Raw genomic sequence first — 19461 nt, forward strand, 5'->3', positions numbered from 1 at the left:
CTTAATAATGGGTGGAACATAGCAAATGGAATGGCATCAAACACTTGGAAACCATGTGTTTGTTTGATGTATTTGCTACCATTCCACTATTCCACTCCAGCCATTACCACGAGCCCAACCTCCCCAATTAAGGTGCCACCAACCTCTTGTGATACAGTATAATTAATTTAAAAGTTTAAAAAAGAAAAAGATGTACCAATGCATATTGCCCTTTTAATGAATACATTACATTTATCTTAGCCTGTGATTCGTGGAAGGATTGAGGTGACGCAAGGCGCATATTCAGGAACATTAAATGTAATCGGTAAGTGTTCAGAAGGATACAACGTTTTGGAACGCTATATAAAACAAGCATGCAACACTGACATGCAGAATACGTAATCACATCGGCTCTGTTTGTGGTATTTCTATCTGCAACGTTCTAGAATGTGTTTGTACTGAACGGTGCCCCTGGGTAATAACGCCCAAGGCTAAGAGGTAAATGTATTTATAATTTTCAGAGTGAGCCAAGTCAACACCAGACGTTCTGTCGGAAGGGGGAAAAGGTAAGAAACAAGTGCATTGTAAATATGCAGATATGCTTTTCTATGGCAATGAATTAGTTGTATAAATTCACCATACTACAAATACATATAGGCTACGATATTGGTTTGTTTGTTGGCATAACTTATACGAATATAATCACTAAAAAGTAATGACAGATCAATTTTATTGATACGAACAAACAAATAAACTGCTTTTGGACGTTCCAATACAATTAGAATAAAGTCGTGCAGATCCGTAGGCTAAGCTACCCAGAGAGAAGTTTAGGAAGTATAGGCATGCGCCACTATAAATTGTAGGCTAAGCCTTACAGTGAAATACCTACTAGTATAGAGGATATTTGCTTAATTACTGTGACAGAGGCACATGTAGTTATTATAAGAAATTGTTAGCCTATAAATTCACAGTTGGATTAAAAAAAAGTTTTAAAACGGGCAGACGGTTTCAGATTGCACACGATTGACTGGGGGACACCATTTTCCTCTTATTGTCAATGACTTAAAGAAATTCACCTACGCTACAACACTGGCACAATCACATTGGTTAGTAGCTTAATATGTATTTCTAATTTTAATTATACAAGCACTTGAACAGTGTGTGTGTGTGTGTGGGCATAGGGCTGTCAACAGGAGTGGACTGGGACCAGAAATCAGCTCTGGCATTTCTAACACACCGGCCCATATCTTTCCTTGAGGCCCCCATTATTAACCAGAAAAAAAGCTGTAGCTGTATTAAAGTGGCATGTTTTTAGGGAATCTCGGTTGTTTTGACAGTGCCTGTGTTAGAGCTGTCAAATCCACAAGCGGCTCCTGGCATTAGGTGCATGCTGCCAAATGAAGAGAAATCCCATTCAACCTTGTTTACAAGTTTGAACACTTGAATGTGAGACATAATGGTAATCTACACCTTGATTAGGCTGATAGAAATCCAAATGATTTAGTTTAATGACTTTCAATTTGACCGTCATTATTTATAGCCTCCACTTTCTCTTTCTAAATTTCTAACGTGAGTGGGACGGGTGTGGCTTTTTGTGGCCATGATAAAGAGCAGCTGCTCATCGATTTGACAGCTCCAACGCAGTTAGGTTACACAGGCACCTCCGACACCACAAAACGTCAGCTGTGCGAGTGTCGGCTATTGCCGGTTAACAATAGGAAAAGGCAATCTTTCCTCACTTGGTAACGGCCCTAGGGACTTTATGTAGCAACCACCTATTAGACCACATCTAGTAACTGCTAGTGGTGAAGGAGAGCAGGCTACCAAGGTAGAGGGGGAGCTTAGGTTACCCAGAAGGGCTTTGTAGATGAACCATAGAGAATGATAGGGGCCTCTAATGGCAAAAAGGCCATTTTAGCATGAGCAGCGCCATTGAGGGCTTCAAACCATGCTTCCGCCATTTTAAAGTAGTCAATTTAGTCAACTGGGTGGGGATTCTTATAGGTTGTAGCCTCAATGGCACTACCCATGCTGTCACAGACACTATAATAGCACAGACATAAAGATGAGTCCTCTATTGATCTATATTGGATGAACCACCACTTGATACGCAAGTAAACACCCAACCATAAGCACATTTCTGAAATTGTTGTATGGCATTAACCTTTACTTAACAATGCTATCTATTTTTATTGCTGTTTTTCTCCCCCCAGTTGTTTGAGAAATTGCTCATCCACTTTGCAAAACATGTCTTGATGAACTGTCGGCTTGTTCCACTTATTTTCACCAGACATGACAACATTGGATCAGTTGCCACCCTATTGCCTTGCATTTCCATTACTGCAGTCCTATGATGCAATTGAGAAAATTGAATGCATATGCCAAGAACTACCTAATACTGATTTTACACTTGATCTCATTTGAGTTGGTATTTCATTATTGTCACACCCCTGCCTAACCCCTGAAGGACGTCATTGTCCAAAGGTTGAAAGGATTTGAATCAATAGTACTCTTCTACATCATAGAAATAGATAGTTGATTATTGATTTATAATCCCCCCCCCACCAGAAAAAAAACGAGTAGACGTGTATACCTGTCACTATGCATCACTTTTATTTATTATACTTTAAAGGGGCAATGAATGTCCATTTTGTTTAGCCATTGATTCTCTCTTTCTTTACACGGCCTGTCTGCTGTGTTTGACCTTTTTTATCTGCAAACTCTAGTGTAAACCACAGTGCCTCGGGAAGACCCCACCACCCGCTAAGCTCAGATAGGAAACTGTTGTGGTTCACTGCAAAATAACAGTTAGACAGGGCATTCTTTGTCTTTAGGCATTCTCTGTTTGTTCTTTGTAAATGTTTTCTTGAAAATGTTATCTTTTTAAATTCATAATCAGAGGATGAACACCTGTGTCTTTCTGTGAATCTAAGGCTGACTGCATGTTTATAGAATACAATTTTTTTATGCATTCGTGTGACAATTTCTTTATTTCAAATTGAATACTATTTTCCTCAGTAATGACTGTCTCAGTCATCTTATGTTTGTCATACTGTAGGAAGCATGTTGTTTAAAAATATTCTGCAGACATATTTTGGGCATAGAACTGCAACAAAGTTTTTTCACTTTACTCGTGAAATAGTAATTTAAATTATTAAACGTCAATGAACGGTGGAGATTAATTGGGTTTTCTGCCCATGATATCGTTTGTGGTACTCCAAAGCATTTTTCCAATGTCATTTAACTTGGTTTCATAATATAATTTCTTATTTTTGTTAAATTCAGTCACCAAATTTCTCAATTTATAGTATGTCAACCATCAGAGCTTAAGACTGTGTCATCTAAAATAGTTGTTATTTGTACAGGGACAAGAAACACAGATGTATTTGTGGCCCATTTTAAAAGCAAGTCTTGTTTTTTCTCATTACAGAGCAACAAGGATGAGAAGGTCTTCTCGTTTGCTTGAGGTGACAGCTTTACTTGTAATAGGCATTCTGTGCCTGGTCATAATTTTTTTTAAAGAGGACATTCCCCCTGATGAACCCTCTAACCATGTCCAGATAAACAGAATGGAATTAACCTACAAAAACAGACCTCAGAAACCAACCAGTGAGAGCGCAGGTGTTTTCACCTGGGGCCATTGTCAACGGAATGAGTCTGCCGCCAATGTGTCAGGATTTTCCTCTCTGCCTGGTCACATCCAAAACTTCCTCTTCTATCGTCATTGCCGCCACTTCCCAATGCTGCTGGACGTACCTGATAAATGTGGAGGCCCTCACAAGTCTGCTGATGTCTTCCTTCTGCTGGTCATAAAAAGCTCACCTGTGAATTACGACCGCCGTGAGGTACTACGGAAAACCTGGGCCAAGGAGAGACTGCAAAGCGAAGTGTGGATCCGCAGGATTTTTCTCTCTGGAACCACAGGCACAGGCTTTGAGAAGCGCACGCTAAATAAGCTTTTACGACTGGAGAATCGTGAGCATAATGATATCTTGCAGTGGGACTTCAACGACTCCTTCTTCAACCTCACCCTGAAGCAAATCGTGTTCCTAGAGTGGATGGACAAGAACTGCCGCCAGGCCAGATTTCTCTTCAACGGTGACGATGATATCTTTGCGAACACAGATAACATGGTGGACTTCCTTCAGAGCCAGAAAAACAAAGATGGTGACAAGCACCTTTTTGCGGGCTATTTAATCCGCTATGTCGGACCCATTAGAGAGTCAGGGAGCAAATACTATGTCCCAATCCAGGTTCAAGAATCAGACTCGTATCCCCCTTATTGTGGTGGAGGGGGCTTCCTGCTCTCTGGATACACAGCTATGGTCATTTACACAATGTCCCATACCATTCCCATTTTGCCAATTGACGACGTCTACATGGGAATGTGTCTGGAAAAGGCTGGTCTTAGGCCAGAGTCCCATTTTGGTGTCAAGACTGCTGGACTGCAAGTCCCCTCCCAAAAAGTGGACGCTTACGACCCTTGTTATTACAGGGAAATAATTCTAGTACACAGATTTCTACCCCATCAGATATATATTATGTGGCATGGAATACATGAACCTAACTTGAAATGTGGGAATTTGAAAGGTTCACTTTAACCCTTGAAATCAGTCGCCTGCTCAGGTTTCTTTTTCTAATATTTTTTTGCCAAGCAATTACTGAGGGGTGCTCTCTCAAAGCAGGTGTTCAAACATCTGCAGGAATAACAATGCCGGATCTATTGGCATATGGTAGGTTACTGTGAAATTTGACAGCTGGCACTGTTATTCATGTAAATGATTGACAACACATTGATTTATAATTCCCCCCCAAGAAATGAGTAGACGTGTGTATACCTGCCACTATGCATCACTTTTATTTATTATACTTTAAAAGGGCAATGAATGTCCATTTTGTTTAGCCGTTGATTCACTCTTTCTTTACACTCCTTGTCTGCTGTGTTTGACCTTTTTTATCTGAACACTCTAGTGCAAACCATAGTGTCTCAGGAACACCCCACCACCCGCTAAGCTCAGAAAGGAAACTGTTGTGGTTCACTGCAAAATAACAGTTAGACAGGGCATTCTTAGTCTTTAGGCATTCTGTTTGTTCCTTGTAAATGTTTTCTTGAAAATGTTCTCTTTTTAAATTCATAATCAGAGGATGAACACCTGTGTGTCTTTCTGTGAATCTAATGCTGACTGCATGTTTATAGAATATACTTTTTTATCCATTTGTATAATAATTGTGAACAGATCCGTTTGTCCGTCGCACCCTAACACAGGTTGGAGACATAAAATGAACAGACCAGAGGCAGTGGTTGTGGGTTCCTTTTCTTTTGTATCATTTACTAAACGGGTCTTCTTTCGCCCGACAAAATAACTCCAGTACAGGGGACATCCAACGCTGAAACACCAGCGTAACAAAACATGAACTAAGCTGTTGACCTAAAGGCTGTGGCCAAAAAGGGAAAGCAAAACAATAAACAGCTACTCCTGTCTTAGACTATCGTCTATACGTAACAGTTACAGGAGGAACGCTTCTCTCTACCTAAAACCTGCCTAGGTTAACAGAGAGACAAGGTGCCCAGTCACAGATGCTTTCTCTAAGGTCGGAAAAACCGACGCCCTCACAGGTCCCCGTCTCTACTCTCAATCCTCCCCCAGCTCCTCTCCTCCTCTCCTTCAGTCATTTGTGTGGTATTACAAAATATTTGTCTAATGTCTCCAGTCATGTAAAACTATGTACAATTGTATGGAATAATTTTATATAAAGGTCTATTCTTTCCCAGAACCGCATATAATAGATGCATACAATGCTTTATTATAAAGGGGATATTTGGGGGGGTTCCAGGTTTCCACTTCATTACTATCGCAATCTGACCATGTCAGAATCAGATCAGTGATTAAAAGAAGAAAGGCATAGTAGCACAATCATTCCATCTTATCATTGATGCTGTTTTGAAAGGACAATAACTATTCAATGCCAGTGAGTTACAACTGAACATCCTTTTTTCATTTTCTAATTGGTTTATTTTAATGGATTAGGGACATATGGAAATTAACATTAGAAACAGGTATTCAAATCATAGTTTAAGCAATTTTTCAACGCTACTTGTGATACAATTAGCTGATTTTCCATGAACACAAGCACTTTTGGGCCGGTGTGGGAGCTTCCAGGAAAGAAATGATCCGTTGTGTTAGAAATGCCAGGGCAGTCCGCCCCTGGGTCGGGAAGATCAGATCCCAATACTATTTTAATCATCTACACTTGTCCAAACATTTGGGCACAGTCAGAACATGGACAAGATCAGGACAAAGGATGCATGTTAGCACCAGGTATACATTTTAGTATTTGTATTTATTATGGATCCCCATTAACTGCTGCCTTGGCAGCAGGCCCATACTCCATTGCCACATATCTACAACGCAAAATCCATGTGTACGTGTGTGTATAGTGCGTATGTTATCATGTGTGTATGCATGTGTCTGTGCCTATGTTTGTTACTTCACAGTCCCCACTGTTCCATAAGGTGTATTTTTACCTGCTTTTTAAATCTGATTCTACTGCTTGGATCAGTTAGCCGGTGTGGAATAGAGTTCTATGTAGTCATGGCTCTATGTAGTACTGTGTGACTTCCATAGTCTGTCCTGGACTTGGTGTCTGTGAAGAGACCTCTGGTGGCATGTCTTGTGGGGTAATCATGGGTGCCCTGAGCTGTGTGCTAGTATTTTAAACAGTCAGCTTGGTACCTTCCGCTTGTCAACTCCTCTTACAAAATCATGTAATGAGGAAGTCAATCTCTCTTCCACTTTGACCCATGAGAGATGTACATGCATGTCATTAATGTTAGCTCTCTGTTTACTTTTAAGGGCCAGCCGTGCTGCCCTGTTCTGAGCCAACTGCAATTTTCCCAAGTACCTCTTTGTGGCACCTGACCACACTACTGAACAGTAGTCTATGTGCGACAAAACCAGGGCCTGTAGGACCTGCCTTGTTGATAGTACTGTTAAGAAGGTAGAGCAGTGCTTTATTATGGACAGACTTCTCCCCATCATAGCTACTGTTGTATCAATATGTTTTGACCATGACAGTTTACATTCCAGGGTTACTCCAAGCAGTTTAGTCACCTCAACTTGCTCAATTTCCACATTATTCATTATGAGATGTAGTTGAGGTTTAGGGTTTAGTAGATGATTTGTCTCAAATACAATGCTTTTAGTTTTGGAAATATTAATTAACTTATTCCTTGCTACCCATTCTAAAACTAACTGCAGCTCTTTGTGTTGCAGTCATTTCAGTCGCTGTAGTAACTGACGTGTATACTGTTGCGTCATCTGCATACATACATACACACCCTGGCCTTACTCAAAGCCAGTAGCATGTTAAGTAAAGATTGAAAAAAGCAAGGGGCCTAAACAACTACCCTTGGGAATTCCTGCTTCTACCTGGATGATGTTTGAGAGGCTTCTATTAAAGAACACCCTCTGTTATACAAGTAACTATTCATCCACATTATAGCAGGGGGTGTAAAGCCATAACACATACATTTTTCCAGCAGCAGATTATGATCGATAATGTCAAAAGCTGCACTGAAGTCTAACAAGACAGCCCCCACAATGATGTTATCATCAGTTCCTCTCAGCCAATCATTAGTCATTTGTGTAAGTGCCGGGCTTGTTGAGTGTCCTTCCATATATGCGTGCTGAAAGTCTGTTGTCAATTTGTTTACTGTGAAATAGGACTGTATCTGGTCAAACACAATTTTTTTCTAGAAGTTTAGTAAGGGTTGGTAACAGGCTGATTGGTCAGGCTATTTCAGCCAGTAAGGGGGGCTTTACTATTCTTGGGTGGTGGAATGACTTTAGCTTCCCTACAGGCCTGAGGGCACACACTTTCTAGTTGGCTTAAATTGAAGATGTGGCAAATAGGAGTGGCAATATCGTCCGCTGTTATCCTCAGTCATTTTCCATCCAGATTGTCAGACCCTCCTTCCACATTTGACTTTACGTAATTCAAAGGCACAATTCTTGTCTTTCATAATTTGGTCAGATATACTGGGATTTGTAGTGTCAGTGTTTGTGGCTGGCATGTCATCCCTAAGTTTGTTTATCTTGCCAATGAAAAAGTAATTAAAGTAGTTGGTAATATCAGTGGGTTTTGTGATAAATGAGCCATCTGATTCAATGGATGATGGAGCCGAGTTGACTTTTTTTCCCCAAAATTTTATTTGAGGTGCTCCAAAGCTTTTTAGTATCATTCTTTTATATAATTGATCTTTGTTTCATAATATAGTTTATTTTTATTTAGCTTAGTCACATGATTTCTTCATTTTCAGTACATTAGCCAATCAATTGGGCTGCCAGACTTATTTGCTATACCTTTTGATTCATCCCTCTCAACCATACCATTTTTGAATTCCTCATCAATCCAAGGGGATTTAACAGTTCTTATAGTAATTTTCTTAATGGGTGCTTGCTTATTAGTAACTGGAATAAGCAATTTCATAAATGTGTCAAGTGCAGCGTCTGGTTGCTCCTAATTACACACCCCAGAACAACAAACATTCTTTACATCATCAACATATGAATCACTACAAAACGTATTGTATTGACCTTTTATACACTATATTAGGCCCAGCCTTTGGGACTTTGGTTTTCCTATATACAGGGGGTACTGGTACAGAGTCAATGTGCGGGGGCACTGGTGTCGAGGTAATTGAGGTATGGCCATTTTTGTAGGGGTTGTTACATTTTTTTGTAAGGGAAGTCTTAAACCTCAATTTTGTAAAAAAAATAAAAATAAAAATCCTGCATTGCAGGAAAGTTTTCCTTCAACAGGGTTATTAAATTAAGATCCTACATTTGTACTTTGTCTGTTATGCAGTTGGAACTGAATAACACGTTTTACTTAATTTACTTGATATACAGTGCATTCGGAAAGTATTCAGACCCCTTGTCACGCCTTGGTCTTAGTATTTTGTGTTTTAGTTAATTGGTTGGTCAGGCCAGGGTGTGACATGGGTTTATTGTTTGTTGTATTCTTAGTGGGGTTTTTTAGTTATTGGGATTGTAGCTGATTAGGGGTGTGTGTTACATAGGTTTGGCTGCCTGAGGCAGTTCTCAATCAGAGTCAGGTGATTCTCGTTGTCTCTGATTGGGAACCGTATTTAGGTAGCCTGGGTTTCACTTTGTATTTCGTGGGTGATTGTTCCTGTCTCTGTGTAGTGTTCACCAGATAGGCTGTAATAGGTTTCACGTTCCGTTTTGTTGTTTTGTATTTATTAGTTATTTCATGTATAGTTCCGTTATTTGTTTCATTAATAAACATGAGTAACCAACACGCTGCATTTCGGTCCGACTCTCATTCGACAAACGAAGAACGTCGTTACACCCCTTCTCTTTTTCAACATTTTGTTACATTACATGCTTATTCTAAAATGGATTAAATAACATATTTTCCTCATCAATCTACATAAAATAACCCATAATGACAATGCGAAAACAGGTTTTTAGATAAGAAAATTGTTACAAATATATAAAAAATAAAAACAGAAATACCTTATTTACATAAGTATTCAGAGAAGGTCTACTGTCGACAATTTTAAAGGCAATATTCACGTGTTTTAATAAAACCACAATCACACTGAGCCAGTTGCACAAAGTAAAACTAAGTAATTTCACAATAGGCTTTGATAATGTGTTGCTTTACAACTAGGATATCGATCCAAATAAAAAATGTTTAATTCTATAGCCTATTCCCAGGATGTTTTATGAAGAAATTCTAGCATGTCCTTTTGAATATTGGTTAATATAACTTGTTTCTTGGTTTAATACCAGAGCATGTCGTCATTGGCTAGATGAAATTGACGTTTTCTTTAAGGATGAATGAAGTCAGCATGCACTGTAGGTGACGTCATAAGTGTCTGCTTCCATCCGAAGCTGCAATGTTGACATATTCAAGGAAGAAGCATTTTCCAGTATAAGGAGTACCCAGCCCTTCAAGTCATTCCTGATGAGTCATAGGTTTCTGCTGCTGCCAATGTTTTCCCTGGCACTCCTCTTACACGATTTACCACCCTGTAAAGAAGTGGGTATTTTTACAGTTTGTACATTTACTTTTTATTGTTTCTAATAACTTGCCCAGGGGCTGCGGTTGAAAATTAGCCGGCTGGCTAAAACCCGGCACTTTTACAGAAACGTTGTTTAATGTGCACTGTCCCCCCCCCCCCCCCCCCCAAAAAAAAAAACTAAACTCAAGTGAGATGTGTGGCTTATGCACACATCCTGGTTTGGTGACATTGAAAAGTTACTACACACGGTAATAATGTGTTGTAATCGCCTCATAAGTACACTGTCAAGTATTACATAGCCCTGAAGATCTTTAACCCTAACCCTAACAGCTATTCGAAATGTACAGACAGTGTAACTGTGCACCTCTCTAATACCTAAATAAAACAAACAAAAAATAAGTAATGTAAAATATACTGTGTCCATCAAATATATATATAGTATGTATAAGCTGGAAGGAGAAGCCTAAGTGTTACTTTCCATTAGTTTACTCCAATTAGGGGAGGGGTTGCCAAGAGTGTGCACAGCTGTCATCAAGGCAAATGGTGGCTACTTCGAAGAATCTAAAATATATTTTGATTTATAAAAAATAAGTGGGCATTCTATGTTGGATGTCTTGTTTGTCTATTTCTATGTCTGGCCTGATATGGTTCTCAATCAGAGACAGGTGTTAGTCATTGTCTCTGATTGGGAACCATATTTAGGTAGCCTGGGTTTCACTGTGTGTTCGTGGGTGGTTGTTCCTGTCTCTGTGTTTGTTACCAGATAGGCTGTATATGTATTTTTTTTGTATAGTTAGTTATTTCATGTCAAGTTCCTTTTTTTCCAATAAAGAACATGAATAACCACCACGCTGCATTTTGGTCCGCTTCTCCTTCACCAGACGGGAACCGTTACAGAATCACCCACCACAACAGGACCAAGCGGCGTGGTAACAGGCAACAGCGGCAGCAGGAGCAACAAAATGAGGAATGGACATGGGAGGATGTTTTGGATGGCAAGGGTTGCTACACATGGGAGGAAATACTGGCTGGAAGAGATCGCCTCCCATGGGAACAGGTGGAGGCACTTAGGAGAGCAGAGGCAGCCGGAGAGAGGAGCTGGCGTTATGAGGGAACACGGTTGGCAAGGAAGCCCGGGAGTCAGCCCCAAAAATGTATTGGGGGGGGGGGGGGGCTTACAGGGAGTATGGCGACGCTAGGTAGGAGACCCACACCAACTTCCTGTGGTTACCGGGGGGCAAGAGAGACCGGGCAGGCACCGTGTTATGCTGCGGTGCGCACGGTGTCTCCAGTGCGGGTGCATAGCCCGGTGCGGTATATTCCAGCTCCGCGTATCGGCCAGGCTAGATTGAGCGTCAAGCCAAATGCCATGAAGCCGGCTCTACGCATCTGGTCCCCAGTGTGTCTCCTTGGGCCGGCTTACATGGCACCAGCCTTGCGCACGGTGTCCCCGGTTCGCCTGCATAGCCCAGTGCTGGCTATTCCACCTTGCCGCACTGGCTGAGCGACCGGGAGTATTCAACCAGGTAAGGTTGGGCAGGCTCGGTGCTCAAGAGCTCCAGTGCGCCTGCACGGTCCGGTCTACCCAGTACCACCTCCACACACCAGCCCTCCGGTGGCAGCTCCCCGCACCAGGCTTCCTGTGCATGTCCTCGGCCCAGTACCACCAGTGCCAGCACCACGCATCAGGCCTACAGTGCGCCTCGCCTCTCCAGCGCTGCCGGAGCCTTCCGCCTCTACAGCGTTGCCGGAGTCTCCTGCCTGTTTAGCGCAGCCAGAGCTGCCAGCCTGCATGGAGCAGCCAGAGCTGCCAGCCTGCATGGAGCAGCCAGAGCTGCCAGTCTGCATGGAGCTGCCAGTCTGCATGGAGCAGCCAGAGCTGCCAGCCTGCATGGAGCAGCCAGAGCTGCCAGCCTGCATGGAGCAGCCAGCGCTGTCAGTCTGCATGGAGCAGCCAGAGCTGCCAGTCAGCATGGAGCAGCCAGAGCCGCCAGTCAGCATGGAGCAGCCAGAGCCGCCAGTCAGCATGGAGCAGCCAGAGCCGCCAGTCAGCATGGAGCAGCCAGAGCCGCCAGTCAGCATGGAGCAGCCAGAGCCGCCAGTCAGCATGGAGCAGCCAGAGCCGCCAGTCAGCATGGAGCAGCCAGAGCCGCCAGTCAGCATGGAGCAGCCAGAGCCGCCAGTCAGCATGGAGCAGCCAGAGCCGCCAGTCAGCATGGAGCAGCCAGAGCCGCCAGTCAGCAGCAGCCAGAGCCGCCAGTCAGCATGGAGCAGCCAGAGCCGCCAGTCAGCATGGAGCAGCCAGAGCCGCCAGTCAGCATGGAGCAGCCAGAGCCGCCAGTCAGCATGGAGCAGCCAGAGCCGCCAGTCAGCATGGAGCAGCCAGAGCCGCCAGTCAGCATGGAGCAGCCAGAGCCGTCAGTCAGCATGGAGCAGCCAGAGCCGCCAGTCTGCCAGACTCTTCCAGATCCGCCAGTCTGCCAGACTCTTCCAGATCCGCCAGTCAGCCAGACTCTTCCAGATCCGCCAGTCAGCCAGACTCTTCCAGATCCGCCAGTCAGCCAGACTCTTCCAGATCCGCCAGTCAGCCAGTTTCTTCCAGATCCGCCAGTCTCTTCCAGATCCGCCAGTCTCTTCCAGATCCGCCAGTCTGCCAGTCTCTTCCAGATCCGCCAGATCTGCCAGACTCTTCCAGATCTGCCAGACTCTTCCAGATCCGCCAGTCTCTTCCAGATCCGCCAGTCTCTTCCAGATCCGCCAGTCTGCCAGTCTCTTCCAGATCCGCCAGTCTGCCAGACTCTTCCAGATCTGCCAGACTCTTCCAGATCCGCCAGTCAGCCAGACTCTTCCAGATCCGCCAGTCAGCCAGACTCTTCCAGATCCGCCAGTCAGCCAGACTCTTCCAGATCCGCCAGTCAGCCAGTTTCTTCCAGATCCGCCAGTCTCTTCCAGATCCGCCAGTCTCTTCCAGATCCGCCAGTCTCTTCCAGATCCGCCAGTCTGCCAGACTCTTCCAGATCTGCCAGACTCTTCCAGATCGGCCAGTCTGCCAGACTCTTCCAGGTCTGCCAGACTCTTCCAGATCCGCCAGTCTGCCAGGATCTGCCGGAGCCTTCCTCCTCTCCTGCGCTGCTGCCGGAGTCTCCCGCCTGTCCGGCGCTGCTGCCGGAGTCTCCCGCCTGTCCGGCGCTGCTGCCGGAGTCTCCCGCCTGTCCGGCGCTGCTGCCGGAGTCTCCCGCCTGTCCGGCGCTGCTGCCGGAGTCTCCCGCCTGTCCGGCGCTGCAGCCGGAGTCTCCCGCCTGTCCGGCGCTGCAGCCGGAGTCTCCCGCCTGTCCGGCGCTGCAGCCGGAGTCTCCCGCCTGTCCGGCGCTGCAGCCCCGGTCCGGCGCTGCAGGAGTCTCCCGCCTGTCCGGCGCTGCAGCCGGAGTCTCCCGCCTGTCCGGCGCTGCTGCCGGAGTCTCCCGCCTGTCCGGCGCTGCTGCCGGAGTCTCCCGCCTGTCCGGCGCTGCTGCCGGAGTCTGAAGAGCCCCTCTGTCCCGAGCTGCCCCTCTGTCCCGTGTTATTAAGTCGGGTTGCCGTGGCTAGGAGGTCACGGAAGCGGTCAAGGTGGGGGACTAAGACTACGGTGAAGTGGGGGCCACGTCCAGCACCAGAGCCGCCACCGCGGACAGGTGCCCACCCAGACCCTCCCCGATAGGTTCAGGTTTTGCGGCCGGAGTCCGCACCTTGGGTGGGGGGGGGGGTACTGTCACACCCTGACCATAGTTTACTTTGTATGTTTCTATGTTTTGGTTGGTCAGGGTGTGATCTGAGTGGGCATTCTATGTTGGATGTCTTGTTTGTCTATTTCTATGTCTGGCCTGATATGGTTCTCAATCAGAGGCAGGTGTTTGTCATTGTCTCTGATTGGGAACCATATTTAGGTAGCCTGGGTTTCACTGTGTGTTCGTGGGTGATTGTTCCTGTCTCTGTGTTTGTTGTCACCAGATAGGCTGTATAGGTTTTCACGTTCCGTTTTTTTTGTATAGTTAGTTATTTCATGTCGAGTTCCTTTTTTTCCATTAAAGAACATGAATAACCACCACGCTGCATTTTGGTCCGCTTCTCCTTCACCAGACGGGAACCGTTACACCATGAGACATCCTGAAAATCGGTCTTTGCACAAAATTGTCTGTAGCGTCCGAACAGTTTGGTCTACAAACTATTATTACTATGGTGTTCTCCATTTTGCCCCCACAAGTTCTCCGTTTTGCCCCCACAAGAGTCTTGGTACCCATCCGAAGTTGGTAGAACCAATCTGCCAACTTCTGTCTGTAGTGTCTGAACAGTTTGGGCTACACACTAATATGAAACCCCTGTAGAAAGATGAAACTCTCACGAAAACATTGGTTTTGCTCTAGGGCCTCAAGACTAGGCTGAGTTTAAAAAATGAATGGAAGTACAGTGCATTACAGCCTTATTCTAAAAAGGATTAAATTGCTTTTTTTCCTCATCAATCTACACACAATATTCCATAATGACAAAGCAAAAAGCGATAAAAATACTGAAATATCACAATTACGTAAGTATTCAAATAAAAAAAATCTAAATGTATTAGTCACATGCTCTGAATACAACAGGTATATAAACCTTACAGTGTAATGCATACTTACAAGCCCCTAACCAACAATACAGTTTAAAAAATACAAATAAGAATAAGAAATATACCAGTGATGCAACCAGGCAGGATTGGTATATCTGGTATATTTCTTATTTGTATTTGTATTTTTTAAACTGCACGACGGTCAGAGCCGGTTCAAGTACAATTCGATCTTAGTCCTGTATTGACACTTTGCCTGTTGGTTCATTCGATGGCATAGCGGGATTTCTTGTAAGCTTCCGGGTTAGAGTCCAGCTCCTTGAAAGCGGCAGCTTTAGCCTTTAGCTCAGTGTGGATGTTGCCTGTAATCCATGGCTTCTGGTTGGAGTATGTACGTACGGTCACTGTGGGGACGATGCCATCGATACACTTATTGATGAAGCCAATGTCTGATGTGGTGTATTCCTCAATGCCATTGGAAGAATCCCGGAACATATTCCAGTCTGTGCTAGCAAAACAGTCCTGTAGCTTACCATCTGCTTCATCCGACCACTTTTTAATTGACCGAGTCACTGGTGCTTCCTGCTTTAGTTTTTTCTTGTAAGCAGGAATCAGGAGGATATAATTATGGTCAGATTTGCCAAATGGAGGGCGAGGGAGAGCTTTGTATGTGTCTCTGTGTGTGGAATAAAGGTGGTCTAGAGTTTTTTTCCCCCTCTGGTTGCACATTTAACATGAAGGAGGGAACGAAGTAGAACTTATGTCAACGACCAATCCTCGTCACCGAAGTCGCACTCAACGACCCAGTGGATACTGAGCCTGCCATCGGAATCCATTCCTTCCAGGCTATAATATCGGGGTTCACATCCAATTCCTCAATTCAGTTCTGCTCTTCAGCGAGCCTAAACCCAAATATGTTATGCCTCGTTCCCTCCTTCAGGTAACAGTAGTAATATTCATAACTGTTCATTCCCTTTCAGGTGGTCACTTGGTATAACATACTATGGGACCATACATTCACGCTGCAAGCCGGCTCAGAGGGTGACAAATTAGGAAGCCCAAGGCAGCCCAAGCCCACACAGGTTCCAACGGCTCCAAAAAGGAGTTACAGATGCCACATTTTCCCTAATACTTACCTGAGAAGCAAGAACTGTAAGAGTCCCATATAGTGGACCAGAACATGCTGCAACTGAAACATATCCCCTCAGAATAATGCTGCCACTACCATTCTTCAACATAGGGATGGTGCCAGTTTCCTCCAGATGTGACGCTTGGCATTCAGGACAAAGAGTTCAATCTTGGTTTCACCAGACCAGAGAATCTTGTTTCTTATGGTCTGAGAGTCCTTTAGGTGCCTTTTTGTCAAACTCCACGTGTGCTGTCATTTACCTTTTACTGAGGAGTGGCTTCCTGGCCACTCTACCATAAAGGCATGATTGGTGGAGTGGTACAGAGATGGTTGTCCTTCTGGAAGATTCTCCCATCTCCACAGAGGAACTCTGGAGGTCTGTCAGAGTGACCATCGGGTTCATGGTCACCTTCCTGACCAAGGCCCTTCACCCCCGAGGCCACTGTGTTCTTGGGGACATTCAATGCTTCAGAAATGTTTTGGTACCCTTCCTCAGATTTGTGCCTCGACACAATCCTGTCTCAGCGCTCTACGGACAATTCCTTTGACCTCACTGCTTGTTTTTTTCTCTGACATACACTGTCAACTGTGGGACCTTATATAGACAAGACTGTGCGTTTCCAAATCATGTTCAATCAATTGAAAATTATATAAAAAATATTTTTTAAATACATTTTAGAATAAGGCTGCAACATAACAAAATGTGGAAAAAGTCAAGGGGTCTGAATACTTTCCGAATGTACTGAATAATAGTGTATATGAATAAAAAGGTGTGTACAGCAGTAGTTATATAGGATGAGCATAACTAGAAAACAGCATATACATATAAAGTGGATAAAACAGTGTGTCAACATTACTAAAGTGACCAGTGTTCAATTAGTATGTACTGTACATAGGGCAGCAGTCTCTAAGATGCAGGGTCACATACCGGGTGGTAGCCAGCTAGTAACAGTGAATAAGGTTCAGGGCAGGGTACTGGGCAGAGGCCAGCTAGTGGTGACTGTTTAAAAGTATAATGGCCTAGAGATAGAAGCTGTTTATCAGTCTCTTGATCCCAACTTTGAACCCGAGTGGCACAGCGGTCTAAGGCACTGCATCTCAGTGCTAGAGGTGTCACTACAGATGATTCCAGGCTGTATCACAACTGGTCGTGATTGGGAGTCCTATAGGGCGGTGCACAATTGGCCCAGCGTCATCTGGATTAGGGTTTGGCCGGAGTAGGCTGTCATTGTAAATAAGAATTTGTTCTTAACTTACTTGCCTAGTTAAATAAATGTAAAAAAAAAAAAAAAAAACCTGTACTGTCTCCGTGGTGAACAGGCCGTGGCTCGAGTGACGAGGTCCATGATGATCTTCTTGGCCTTCCTGTGACACCGGGTTCTGGAGATGTCAAGGACGGCAGGCAGTGTTCCCCATGTGATGCGTTGGGCTTTCCGCACCACCCTCTGGAGAGCCCTGTGTTTGTGGACGTTGCAATTGCTGTACCAGGTGTTGATATAGCCCAACAGGATGCTCTCAATGGTGCATCTGGAAAAATTTGTGAGGTTCTTATGTGCTAAGCCAAAACTCTTCAGCCTCCTAAGGTTGAAGAGGCGCTGTTGTGCCGTCTTCACTGCACTGTCTGTGTAAAGGGATCACTTCAGGTCGTCAGATGTGCAGGCCTGGAGAACTTGAAGCTGTGGCCTTTACTGAAACTGCCAGTGAGACGGGTGAAGCTAATAGTACAGAAAGAGAGAATGAGTGGGTTACAGTGGCGACGAAAAGGGGAACAAGAGAAGGAAAGCTGTGGTAGAAAATAGGAAACCACTGGACTTGTTTTTAGGTCGGGGTGAGGGTTTTGACATCAATGCTTCTTGGGAAATTCATTTAACGTCTCGAGGAACATCTGGAGTGTTTTGAAGGAAAGTGTGAAGTCGGCGAGAGTCACAAGAAGTGATCTTATTTAGATTTTTTGTGTGTCTGCCCAAGCAGAAGAAGTGTGTTTTAAGACTCAAAAATATATCGGAGTGGAAGGTTTCTTGTATAGATTTTCGTAGCCGGGCAACTATCAAGGGGATTATTTCTGGGGTGGCACAAGAAATAAAGGCAGAGGATATTACGGAAGACACCGATGGAGTGGTTGGTGCACGTTGACTGACCTGTATGGTGGATGGAGAAAATATATTAACTTCATCCATGCTACTGTTCTTTGATGAGTCTCTCCCTTCTCATATAAAGTTAGGATTCATGATTTTGTACATAAGCTAGGATTCATGCTTTTTGTGCATAAGCCCCTTCAGTGTCATAAATGTAAAAAAATAATCCCCTTGATAGTTCCGGTTCCGGGTTGGAGCGAGCGGACGCATCTACACTTCGGTCCGCAGGTAGTATAACTTTTCATTACATTTCATTATAGTACAACGGTTTGATTTGTCTAATCTTAGCAATTTCTTCTTAGCTAGTTACATAGCCGTCTTTGTATCAAAGATAATTGCGTAATTATCGTATTTCGTCGTCCTAACGTAGTCTACACTGCTATCTGCCCAGCAGCTAGCTAACGTCCACTAGCACTGTAGAAACTATTACACTCAACGACTCGATTAGTGTAGTGTTAGCTAGCTACATAGTTGTCTTTGCTGTCTTCGTATCCAAGGTAATTGTGTAGTTTAGAGTGTGTAGACTTAGAGTGATTATCTTAATTTACCGAGGTTAGCTAGCCAGCTACTTGTCGTCCTTAACGTAGGAGTTACTGCTAGCTAGCTAGCCAACAGCTAGCCAACGTCTTCCGATTTGAACTTCAACAACCCGGTCAACATTCCGCCTCGCTCCACAGGTAGTATCACATTTTCATTTCACTTCATTACAGTACAACGGTTTGATTTGTTTGATCGTAGCTAGCTAGCTACATAGCCGTCTTTGTATCTAAGACAATTGTGTAGTCTGGAGCGATTTTCTAGGTTAGCTAGCCAGCTATTGTCGTTCTTTTAACGTAACGTTACGTAATCAACACTGCTAGCTAGCCAGCTAGCCCCCGAATAGCAGCACTGTAGAAACTATTACACTCGACGGAACGACTTGATTAGTGTAGTGTCAACAACGTAGCCACTGCCAGCTAGCCTACTCCAGCAGTACTGTATCATTTCAATCATTTTAGTCAATAAGATTCTTGCTACGTAAGCTTAACGTTCTGAACATTCGATAAGTGTAGTCCACTTGTCATTCCAATCTCCTTTGCATTAGCGTAGCCTCTTCTGTAGCCTGTCAACTATGTGTCTATCTATCCCCGTTCTCTCCTCTCTGCACAGACCATACAAACGCTCCACACCGCGTGGCCGCGGCCACCCTAATCTGGTGGTCCCAGCGCGCACGACCCACGTGGAGTACCAGGTCTCCGGTAGCCTCTGGAACTGCCGATCTGCGGCCAACAAGGCAGAGTTCATCTCAGCCTATGCCTCCCTCCAGTCCCTCGACTTCTTGGCACTGACGGAAACATGGATCACCACAGACAACACTGCTACTCCTACTGCTCTCTCTTCGTCCGCCCACGTGTTCTCGCACACCCCGAGAGCTTCTGGTCAGCGGGGTGGTGGCACCGGGATCCTCATCTCTCCCAAGTGGTCATTCTCTCTTTCTCCCCTTACCCATCTGTCTATCGCCTCCTTTGAATTCCATGCTGTCACAGTTACCAGCCCTTTCAAGCTTAACATCCTTATCATTTATCGCCCTCCAGGTTCCTCGAGA

At 44.5% G+C, this 19461-nt stretch overlaps 1 protein-coding gene across 1 annotated transcript; it reads left to right on the forward strand.

Annotated features, from left to right (window-relative positions):
* Nucleotides 1–435: 435 nt before the first annotated feature.
* On the forward strand, nucleotides 436–9303 carry LOC135512671 (N-acetyllactosaminide beta-1,3-N-acetylglucosaminyltransferase 3-like). Its single transcript, XM_064934923.1, has 2 exons — nucleotides 436–545; nucleotides 3410–9303. Exon 2 carries the CDS (start codon nucleotides 3420–3422, stop codon nucleotides 4578–4580), a length of 1161 nt encoding a protein of 386 aa, XP_064790995.1. The 5' UTR covers nucleotides 436–545; nucleotides 3410–3419; the 3' UTR covers nucleotides 4581–9303.
* Nucleotides 9304–19461: the final 10158 nt, after the last annotated feature.

The sequence above is a fragment of the Oncorhynchus masou genome, chromosome 24 (assembly GCF_036934945.1).
Source record: "Oncorhynchus masou masou isolate Uvic2021 chromosome 24, UVic_Omas_1.1, whole genome shotgun sequence".
Classification (NCBI taxonomy): Eukaryota; Metazoa; Chordata; class Actinopteri; order Salmoniformes; family Salmonidae; genus Oncorhynchus; species Oncorhynchus masou.

Excerpts from the sequence above, each read along its gene's own strand:
- LOC135512671 (XM_064934923.1), top strand. The coding sequence starts at position 3,420 with ATGAGAAGGTCTTCTCGTTTGCTTGAGGTGACAGCTTTACTTGTAATA.